General features: G+C 38.4%; 1 protein-coding gene across 1 annotated transcript; it reads right to left on the reverse strand.

Moving 5' to 3' along the window:
- Positions 1-2,824: 2,824 nt before the first annotated feature.
- LOC149836515 (cysteine proteinase inhibitor 12-like) lies at positions 2,825-6,291 on the reverse strand. Its single transcript, XM_090005405.1, has 4 exons — positions 6,086-6,291; positions 4,427-4,643; positions 3,214-3,359; positions 2,825-3,100 (listed from the first exon to the last, which is right to left on the reverse strand). The coding sequence occupies exons 1-4, from the start codon at positions 6,260-6,262 to the stop codon at positions 2,963-2,965; spliced, it is 678 nt and encodes a 225-aa protein (XP_089861531.1). The 5' UTR covers positions 6,263-6,291; the 3' UTR covers positions 2,825-2,962.
- Positions 6,292-9,927: the final 3,636 nt, after the last annotated feature.

The raw sequence follows: 9,927 nt of genomic DNA on the forward strand, positions 1-9,927 counted from the left end.
ATAGAAATACTGACTTTAAATCACCACTTTTTAGATTTTTTTATAAATCAGACCTTATGGATGTGATCTACAAGGATTTTTAGCAGAAAATGAGTTTTAAATCATGTGATTGGGAAGTAAGCAGGTTTTTCGAGGGCTTCAAAAATCAACTGCACAGTATGTTAAAATTTCATGACTCGAAAACTCATATTTTTATTATTGAAATCACATGATCACATCCATAAGGTCTGATAGAGTACCTAGGGACGTTCTCTGGTGGACAATGATGAAGAAAGGTGTTTCTCTCAAGTACATTAGTATAATTAAAGATATGTATGAAGGAGTAGTAACCAATGTCCGCACTTGTGGAGGGGTGACAACCAATTTCCCGATAACGGTTGGGTTACATCAAGGATCTGCTTTAAGCCCTTTCCTATTTGCAATAGTGATGGATGAGCTTACGAGATCAATTCAAGAAAATGTACCGTGATGTATGTTGTTTGCTGATGATATTGTTTTGATTGATGAGTCTAGAGCTGGGGTTAATGCTAAGTTAGAATTATGGAGACAGACATTGGAAGTTAGAGGTTTTAAGTTGAGTAAGAGTAAGACTGAATATATGGAATGTCGGTTTAGTAAGCAACGAAGTAGTGATGGGAGTGTAGTGAAGCTTGGTGAGCAAGATATACCGGTGAATGATTATTTCAAATATTTGGGATCCATCATTCAAAAGTATGGAGAAATTGATGGAGATGTAAATCATAGGATAAAGGTTGGGTGGATGAAATGGAAAAGTGCTACTGGAGTGTTGTGCGATCGTAGAATGCCATTGCGGTTGAAGGGAAAGTTTTATAGGACGACTATTAGACCCGCTTTACTATATGGTACGGAATGTTGGGCTGCCAAGAGACATCATATTCAAAAAATGAGTGTAGCTGAGATGCGGATGCTTAGATGGATGTGTGGAAATACAATAAAAGATAAGATTCGGAACGAAGAGATACGTAAGAAGGTAGGTGTTGCACCCATTGAAAATAAGATGCGAGAGAATCGTTTACGGTGGTTTGGACATATTCGGCGAAGGCCTAATGATGCTCCAGTTAGAAGGTTGGAGAAATGGGAAAATATATTAGTTAAAAGAGGTCGGGGTAGGCCTAGGAAGACTTGGATGGAGATGATAGGAAAGGATATGAATGCTTTGAACCTCACCGAGGACATGGCGTTGGATAGAAATGATTGGAGGAAAAGGATTCATGTGGAAGACCCAAAATGAATTTCTTTTTTGGTTCATATCGCTGACCCCAATTGTTTTGGGATGAAAGCGTAGTTGTTGTTGTTGTTGAAATCACATGATCCCAGGTTTGATTTGTAGCAAAGTAATCTTGCTGAACATATTTATGTAGTCAGATCGAGTCAATAAAGATTGAGCCCATGATTTCCAGGTTAGCACCAAATATTCACACACACACACACATATATATATATATATATATATATATATATATATATATATATATATATATAGATATAGATATAGATAGATAGAGAGAGAGAGAGCTAGTGTTGTTTCCTAAACAGTTTAAAACACAAACGCCTAGGTGTTTGCTTAATTTACACTTATGTATTGTAAATAATTTAATTAGCTTAACACATTCTTTACGTGAAGTACTTTTCATGTTTCCTTGAATCGACAACTCACTGGTGGTGGACCCCGAAAGGATATCTTATCCTCTCCACAGTGCGTCCGCAAATCAAACGGACCCAAAATGGACAACAAGACTGGGTCAGGTCAGGGGTGCCCTGGATGCCATTTATCTCGATACGAGTGTCATGCGAACCACCATGGGTAAAATACCATCGCTTGGATGGGTCTCGCCTTTCATTTGTCGTCATGCTCTAGATGGACGGTTCACAAAGAAGCTATTCGTACTTGTTTTATGGATGCCGTTCACGGTTATGACGATAATGAACGACCCTGTTCTGATCCACACGTACTCTGAACCACTCGTGCAACTACAAGCATGATCATAATAGATCCGAATCTGAATTCCACACGTACTCTGAACCACTCCTGCAACTACAAGCATGATCATAATAGATCCGAATCTGAATTCAAGCGCTATGCAATAATGCATCAAACCCGAGTCTACATCTGAATTTGAACTAAATCCCTTGTGACATCTTTGAATCAGGATTTGAAATTCATATGCTCGTTCTGGATCCAACAAAGGTTTTAGATGTAAAAAGTGCAAATGGATTGAAGTTGATCCAAGTCTAAAAATCCATTCAAATTCTCCGAGTCCTTGACTTACGTTCAGATTTTACTTAAGATCCAAAATCCAGAATAATGTGCTGTATTCAAAGTCTCCGAATCCAACCTAATCCGATCCAATTGCAGGGAGGGTGCAACGACAGGCTTGCGGAGCCCAACACCTCAGCCCTCACCGTTGGGCTTAGGTTGGCAAACTGCATCCTGTTTTCAAAGTTTGTGACTTTGTATGTGTCACAGTGCAACATGAGCAGATGGCTCATTAATTAGTCCTCACTCTGTCTCAACAGCGAGGACGTTTGTTCTAACCTGCCTGTGAAGCATTGGATGAAATTAATCCGAGTGGTAGAACGAGATGGTACCCACATGCAGCACTAGAGGCCCCATGAATCCCATTTCATCATATCTGAACATAGATTGTAACAGCCGACCCAGTAGCCCACCTTCTCCATCTCATTAGACACCGAAATACCAATGGACACTCCATATATAGTACCATACACACACCAAACGGGGGAAAAAATAATCAAGATCAAAACAAGAGGAAAGCGGAGCACTATTCAAAAGGGCACAAGATTAAAGATGTACAAACTCAAGCTAGTATTAAGAGGTTTATTCTTTGTTTTATGCAATAGTAAGGAGTTTATATGTCACCATAACAATATCATGTATCATATACACCCATCTGATAGTATTAAAGATTATTACAAGAGTCTAGGAGTGCTCTTGTTGCATACGATTTAAAAGATAAATGCCTTCAAGATTCTTATGTACTTCAACCTTGAATTTTTCCTCCTTGTTACCCCTTTTCAACTTGAGAAGCAAATCAAGCTTGGCTGATTCTTCAATGATCTGCAATCGCAAACAGAGAAGTACATGAAGATATTCACTTGTGCACAGAGGTGAAATCGAACAAGTGGAGATAAAGCAGGACCATGATACAAAACAAAACAAGAATTGCCGACCTCAGCCTTTGCATGAAGGATCTCCAGCAGCTCGTATGGAGCCAACGAATTAGACCTCTGCTGAATGGTCTTGACAGCATGATCTGCTGCTTCTTTGACAACAGGGTCATGTGCCGGCACGGCTCGCCATCCTGACCCATGTTTGTCTGGTTTACAGAAACCAGACTATTACCATATAATCCCTTTGCATCGGCAACATATCAAACATAAGAAAACATGATATCATGTTTCCTGAACAAGGACACATGCACACAGAAGCTCCCATATGCATGTGCACAAGTAGCACAAAACCTATCCCAATAACTTCAACAGACATTAACCATAAATTTTTTTTTGGGACATATGAAATAGTTCCAACATCAGAAGCAAAACACGGACAGGAATTCTATATATGCAGAAAACAAAGGCATGAACTACACCATCAACAAAATGATGCCACAGTTTATGAGGAAACAATAAGGATAGTTAAACCTTTTTCTAGCATCAACAACACTCAAGTAGATGAACCAGCCAACAATAAGACATGCTTGACAAAGAGAATGGGGGTGAACGAGGAAAGGAAAATTTATCCAGTTGTCTGCTATCATCTGTCATTTATTCAACTTGAAATAGCAATCAAGTTAGAGGTTGCCCTAGATCTTGGTTTTTTAAGCTTGTTGGAGGCAACCTCTAGCTTGACTATATCCCCTCCACATACCACACAAAAAAAAAAGGAAGAAGAAGGATCTTCACCATTTATGATGACAAACTAGTACCAACTTAATGTTGGCCCTTGAAGCATGAGGTGTAGGTACCAATTACAAGGAATGGTGGATGGCTTTCCATGTATTTTATGCACACATTTTCTGCTTCCGATGTGGACCAAAGTCCCAAAACAATCACGTGCTTCATCAGATCTAACTTCCATTGTTGGAAGAATCAAGCTCAAAGCGTATGGAACAATATTCAATCTGAAAACTGCAGCTGAGGCAGTCTTCTTGACTGAGTCGATCAATTCATATAGGGACACCATCGTAATTTATAGTCCATAAGCATTAACTACGTTAGAAACCATGGGAGAAAAGGGTAATAGAGTAACCCATGTTGGCAGAGTATAGATTTATATTAGCTGCTAACTGGAAGAGCAAACCAAACCATCACTGGCTGGAAAAGTAGAAAAAGACCACCTACTTTGTGCACGCAAACACCAAAGTAAATCAGCTTCTAAACTAACCTTGTTTACAACCAAGATCAGAAGTGGTAAAAGTGGCATCACTGACAGGCTTGAACTCCTGTAACTCCTTGAAGTTCATCCATGGCTTCACCCAAACCTTTGCTTCGTACAGATGCTTATTTCCACCTTCATTTGCCTCAATCGTCAGATGGTAGAGAGTACCCGCAACCACCTGCTCCTTTGCCTTCACGACTTTATCGAATTGAAGAAGAGCATTCTACACCGTAGAGTAAAAACTTAAATAAGAAAACAAACACTTGACCACCTAGAATAAAGTATAACAATAATTAAATAAAGACAGGAAAAGAGAATAGCTGGTAGAAATAAAGCAGCTAACAAATTCAACACAGAGGTGAAGAGGAGCTCAAAAAAAAAGAGAACATGGATAGACAAATCGATTTAAAAAAGAAGAACAACAAAAAAGCATGAATAAACAAAAACAAGAAACATGATAACTTAAAACCAGGATGACACATTATTAATGTAATGACGAAGAAAACTTTTTATTATCCTATCATTGTCGGTGCCTCAGCATAGTCGCGCATAATTATTAAAAAAACAATTTAACGAATTAATTACAAAGAATGTGAAATAATTAACAAAATTTTACTCAAAAAGGAATTGACGAACGATTTTGGCCAAAAAAAAGAAAGAAAGAAAAGACTCACAAGATGCTAACCTCTAACCATTGACAACCATAAACCAAGTCAGTAACCCATAACTCCATACGTCACTTCATTGTGAGGTATACGCCCAACTACGTCTAAGACTCAAGCATAGCGACTAGCGTCACGTCTAGTAGATTGACCCAATGAAGTCAGATAGCATATGGATCTTATGGAGTATCATGTAAAAAGGACATTACTTGATTCAGAATTCTTCCGATCAATTCAATGGACCCAATGATACGGCCCTAGATGATGCAAACTGATAAGGAATATTAGTGCTGTCAATAAAATAGAAGCATAAGATATTCAAAATAGCACAATCATCACACCCCATGAGAAGATTTCAACAATAAAAACTACAGTTTTAGGGACAATCCCTGATGATCTCAAACAAAACCAAATTCACACCCCGTGAAAACTGCTAACCAATTTATAAATGCAAACCCATCTAGCAAATATGCACGAGAAACTGAAGGAAAAATAAAAAAAAATTGAAACCTCAATCAACAAGAAAAGCCTAAATCGAGATCATCACATCGAAGCGCAAACGAGGCTAAAGGAATACCCAGATCATAAATAACTCAAATTAACAAGAAAGAAATGGAACACCAACATCAAATTGAAAACCGAAACCCCAGCAGAAGCAAATAAAAAAAATAAAGACGGTGAAATCTCCGGTTAACCAAAAGAAAATAACCCACAGAGAACCGCAAAACGATAATCATCCGACCAAAATGAGGAGGAGAAACAGAAGAGTGAACGAAACCCCGACCCTAGAAACAAAAAACCATAAAAAAATCACGGAAAGAAGGGATCTAATTCAAAGCAAAATCATGAAATCAGAACCCAACACCAAAATCCAAAACCCCCCAAAAAAAAGTTGGGTAAAGAAAACCCATTTACAATCAACAATCGGAAAACCCATAAAAAACAATGAAAACCCTAACCCTAACCCTAAATCCAGGATTCAGCCAAAGGTTGGGGGAAATACCGCCTTCTTGTTGTGCTCCTCCACCGCAAACCGCCCGAGATCGTTGATCTCCAGGCTATTCTGATTCCCACCGCCGAGCTCGACGTCCTTTGGCGCTCCCGTCATTGCCATCGCCGCCACCGATTCCACAACGAACAATACTACCAACACCAGAACGGAAACCAACGACGTCTTCATCTCTCCTCTATCTGCCACCCCCTCTTTATTCTCTCTATCTCTGTTTTTTGTCTCTTTTAGTCATATTTTCGTGGCACATGCAAAATCGACACGTGTCAAAAGATCCTGGATGCCTGCCACGATTGATTTTTCTTAGACTTAGTAGCTAAGGTATGGACTAGGGTACATAGTAGAATCCAAGATTAATTAAGGGTATTTTAGTCATTAAATAAGTCGTTGGTGGAATCGAGACCTTAATTAAATCAAGTTGACGAGTCCAGTGTGAAATATGGGCGATATTTTGAAAATATCGCTCACAACTACTATATATATATATATATATATTTTTTTTTTCAGAGGACTCACAAATACTATGTTTTAGTTACCGTTTAAATGCTCAAATTATCAATATGTTCAATATAATGATATAATATGGTTTGGAACGAAAATGGCATGCTATTAACATTTATGTTGACATAGTATTGTTAGAATGCCTGCTATCTTTTTACAATTATTTACATTTGTTTTTGCCAATATTTTATTACAATGTCTTAACAGCCGATATGTATTCGTTTCTTACCGGACTCGGACGAACATAGGTACCCGACCCACAAGCTTTCGACCATGCCGCTTATGGACCCACCCCCTTTCAGCCTCGGGTAGATCGCCTTGACCCCATGCTTCTCCCGGACTCATGCCGCCATCTCCTCTGACCCAACTTATCCAGTTGCCAGCCTCTAGCAGATAGGTTGGTAACGTTACGAAATTTTTAACTTTTGAAAAAATACATAAAATTATTATTTAAAAATAATAATAATAACTTCAGTTTAAAACCTCCAATGAATTACATTTTAAGAACCAGATTATAAATAAATCAGGGTATAATTTAATTCGCATTATATACAAAATCCTTTACAAAAGTTTAGATATTTAAATATTTAAGATTAAAAAATAAAAATCTTAACATTTTTTCAAAATCCTGAAAATCTTGACTTTTCTATGCTACTCCTATCCAATATCCGCTACAGTCAATCTCTTTGAATCCAAAATAGAAGATCCATGGCTCAAAGTCATTAACTAGGAGGATGTTGGAAGGTGGAGCCGGCCATGCACAATGGGTTTGGCTCTTGAATGGTGTAGGTAAGCAAGAGCCCTAGCCATTCCCACGGCGATCCGATGCCGATCGATCCAACCCATTTTCTCCCCAAAGATGTCAATCTTCATATTAAAAGTTTTTTTTACCTACAATCTTTTATGGTAAATACATATCCCTAAAGCGCCTTCTTAGTCTTTAAGCCTACACTCTTAATTAAAACTTTTATTAAACAAGCCCTTCCTTTAGAAATGGATCCAACTGATGTCTTTATATTTTTAAATATGTCAAATAGTTTTAATATGAAGATTTGCCCGAGTGCAGTAGCAGGTTTGGGGGAAGGTCATGACCTCTTTGTCTCATGTTTGACTGTCACCGGGTGTGCAGGTGCCTTTAGCTGGTGGGCGCTTTAAGAGCTTGGCTGTCCGAAGATGAACTTAGATTTTTAAAAAAAGAAAAAACTTTAATATAAAAATCATGAATTTCTTCTCTACTACTTCCTCCTTAGTATCTCATCTACCAAAATACTCTTTGTGGGGCACCATAAACCCCTTTTTTTTCCTTTTTTTCTTTTTTTCTTTTTTTTTAAGAAGAAAAAAAGGGGCACCGATGACTTCAAAGACCAAATGGTAAGTGAGCGAGTTTTATGGGGCTCTTGGCTTAAGGGAGAAAGGCATGCGATGCTTCCCTTTAATTTTGGCAGCTGTCCCTATAAAAAGATACAAATCTCCATGAAGTTGACTATTACAATGAACCTGAGGCCGTATTAGGTGATTGTCACAAGCACATCTAACGATACGGTGCCTTGGATGTTGTTCATTTGTGAGATGGCCGGCAACCTAAACAATACCGTTTTTCTTTTTTTCTTTTTCAGCATTTTTTCATTTTTAGTGCTTTAAACATTTCTCATCTACCAGATGAATGACTGAAAATTTTTGTGGGACCCATCTGAGAGGTAATTAATCCAACCATGGTGTTTGGATTGCCATGCATTCATGGTATGGATCCATTTATCCAATGCACTTCTGATTGTAATTAGGGGTGGCAATTTCTGACACGACCCGCCAACCCGACCCGCCAACCCGCCTCTTAGGCGGGTTCGGGTTGGGCTTAAGCCAACCCGTTTAATAAACGGGTCGACCTGTGTAACCCGTTTATCAAACAGGTCGGGTTCGGGTTGGGGCTATGCCAACCCGCCAACCCGGCTGACTCGTTTAATAAACGGGTTACGCGGGTGGGTCAACCCGCCAACCCGTCTGCCAACCCGCCAACCCGACCCCCAACCTAACTACCTGCCAAACCGATCCGTCAACCCGCCAACCTGAAAACCCGTTTACCCGACCCAACCCATTTATTAAATGGGTTGGCGGGTCGTGTCGGGTTACCCGTTTATTAAACGGGTCGGGTTCGTGTTTGCCACAGGCGACCCGTTTAATAAACGGGTCGGGTTCGGGTTGAGGTATGCTGACACGCCAACCCGCCAACCCGCCAACCCGACCCGATTGCCACCCCTAATTGTAATCCTTGAGAGGTGCCTCTCACATGATCTTATCTCCTTTTCATACAAGCCGAATATTCTTGGAAGATACATAAATTATATTTACTGACAAAGACATAGATGGCACTCACTTTTGGCACCATTTTTTGTTTCGGCCACTAAAGAAATTTGTCAAACATGGTTAATTCATTACTTAAAATATACCAAACATAACCATTTGGTTTTTTTTCCACTTTTTTAACCTTTTGTCACTTAAAAAATTAAACACCTTCTCAAACCATTTGTTTAAGTTGTCGCTTAAAAAAGATTAAGAACCATGAAAGCGTTGCCCTAAAAAATTAGGTGTAATGTAAGTTTGCAAAATTCAGGCACCAATCATCTAAAGTTGTTTCTTGAAAACTCAAAAGTCTCAAATTTCAAGCAATAAAAGGGCAAAAGTGTTAAATAATGTTTCATGTATAGATTGCAAATGTTATTTGCAAACGCTTGCAGAAAACCTGAAGATGATTCCAAAAAAAATCATCAATGATATCAGTTGTGATGAAGGTATGGAGATTAGTTACAAAGAAGTATAGCGTAGACATGAACGCATGAAAGAAGAGTTATATGGTTCATATGAAGATTCCTTCAAGAAGCTTTCTTTCTATTTAGATTATTTGGTGAAGGCAATCCAGGAACATTAGGGTTCATTAAGACTGATAGGATAGATCAATTTAAGTAAATATTTTTATCCTTTCATCGATGCATTAATGACTTTTTAAAAGGGTGTCCTTCAGTTCTTATAGTATATGTCACATTCTTAAAATAAAATTGCTTGAGTATATTATTGTTGGCTCATAATATTGATCCTTGTGATGAGATTTTTTGGTAGTATTTGCAGTTGTAGATAAGTAGTCCAAGAAGTCATGGGTGTGGTTTTTGAAGCCTTTGAAGCATGAATTCAAATACTTCTACGAGTTTAGAAAGTGAACAAAATTGACTATTATCTTATATAGACACCAAGAGATAAAATATGTCGTCCCCTACATCATTCTTAGATGTCATGTTGGATATTCCATAAAGCATTTGACATTAAACTTTTATAAGAAATTTGGT

This window comes from Nuphar pumila, chromosome 5 (assembly GCF_984573655.1).
Source record: "Nuphar pumila chromosome 5, dmNupPumi1.hap1.1, whole genome shotgun sequence".
Taxonomy (NCBI): Eukaryota; Viridiplantae; Streptophyta; class Magnoliopsida; order Nymphaeales; family Nymphaeaceae; genus Nuphar; species Nuphar pumila.

What these genes read in the sequence shown, in the direction of transcription:
- LOC149836515 (XM_090005405.1), bottom strand. Translation starts at nt 6,262, where the DNA reads ATGAAGACGTCGTTGGTTTCCGTTCTGGTGTTGGTAGTATTGTTCGTT. An exon ending in AGGAGCACAACAAGAAGGCG is followed by an intron (nt 4,644 to 6,085) that starts GTATTTCCCCCA and finishes TCTACGGTGTAG; the next exon opens with AATGCTCTTCTTCAATTCGA. An exon ending in TGATCTTGGTTGTAAACAAG is followed by an intron (nt 3,360 to 4,426) that starts GTTAGTTTAGAA and finishes TCTGTAAACCAG; the next exon opens with ACAAACATGGGTCAGGATGG.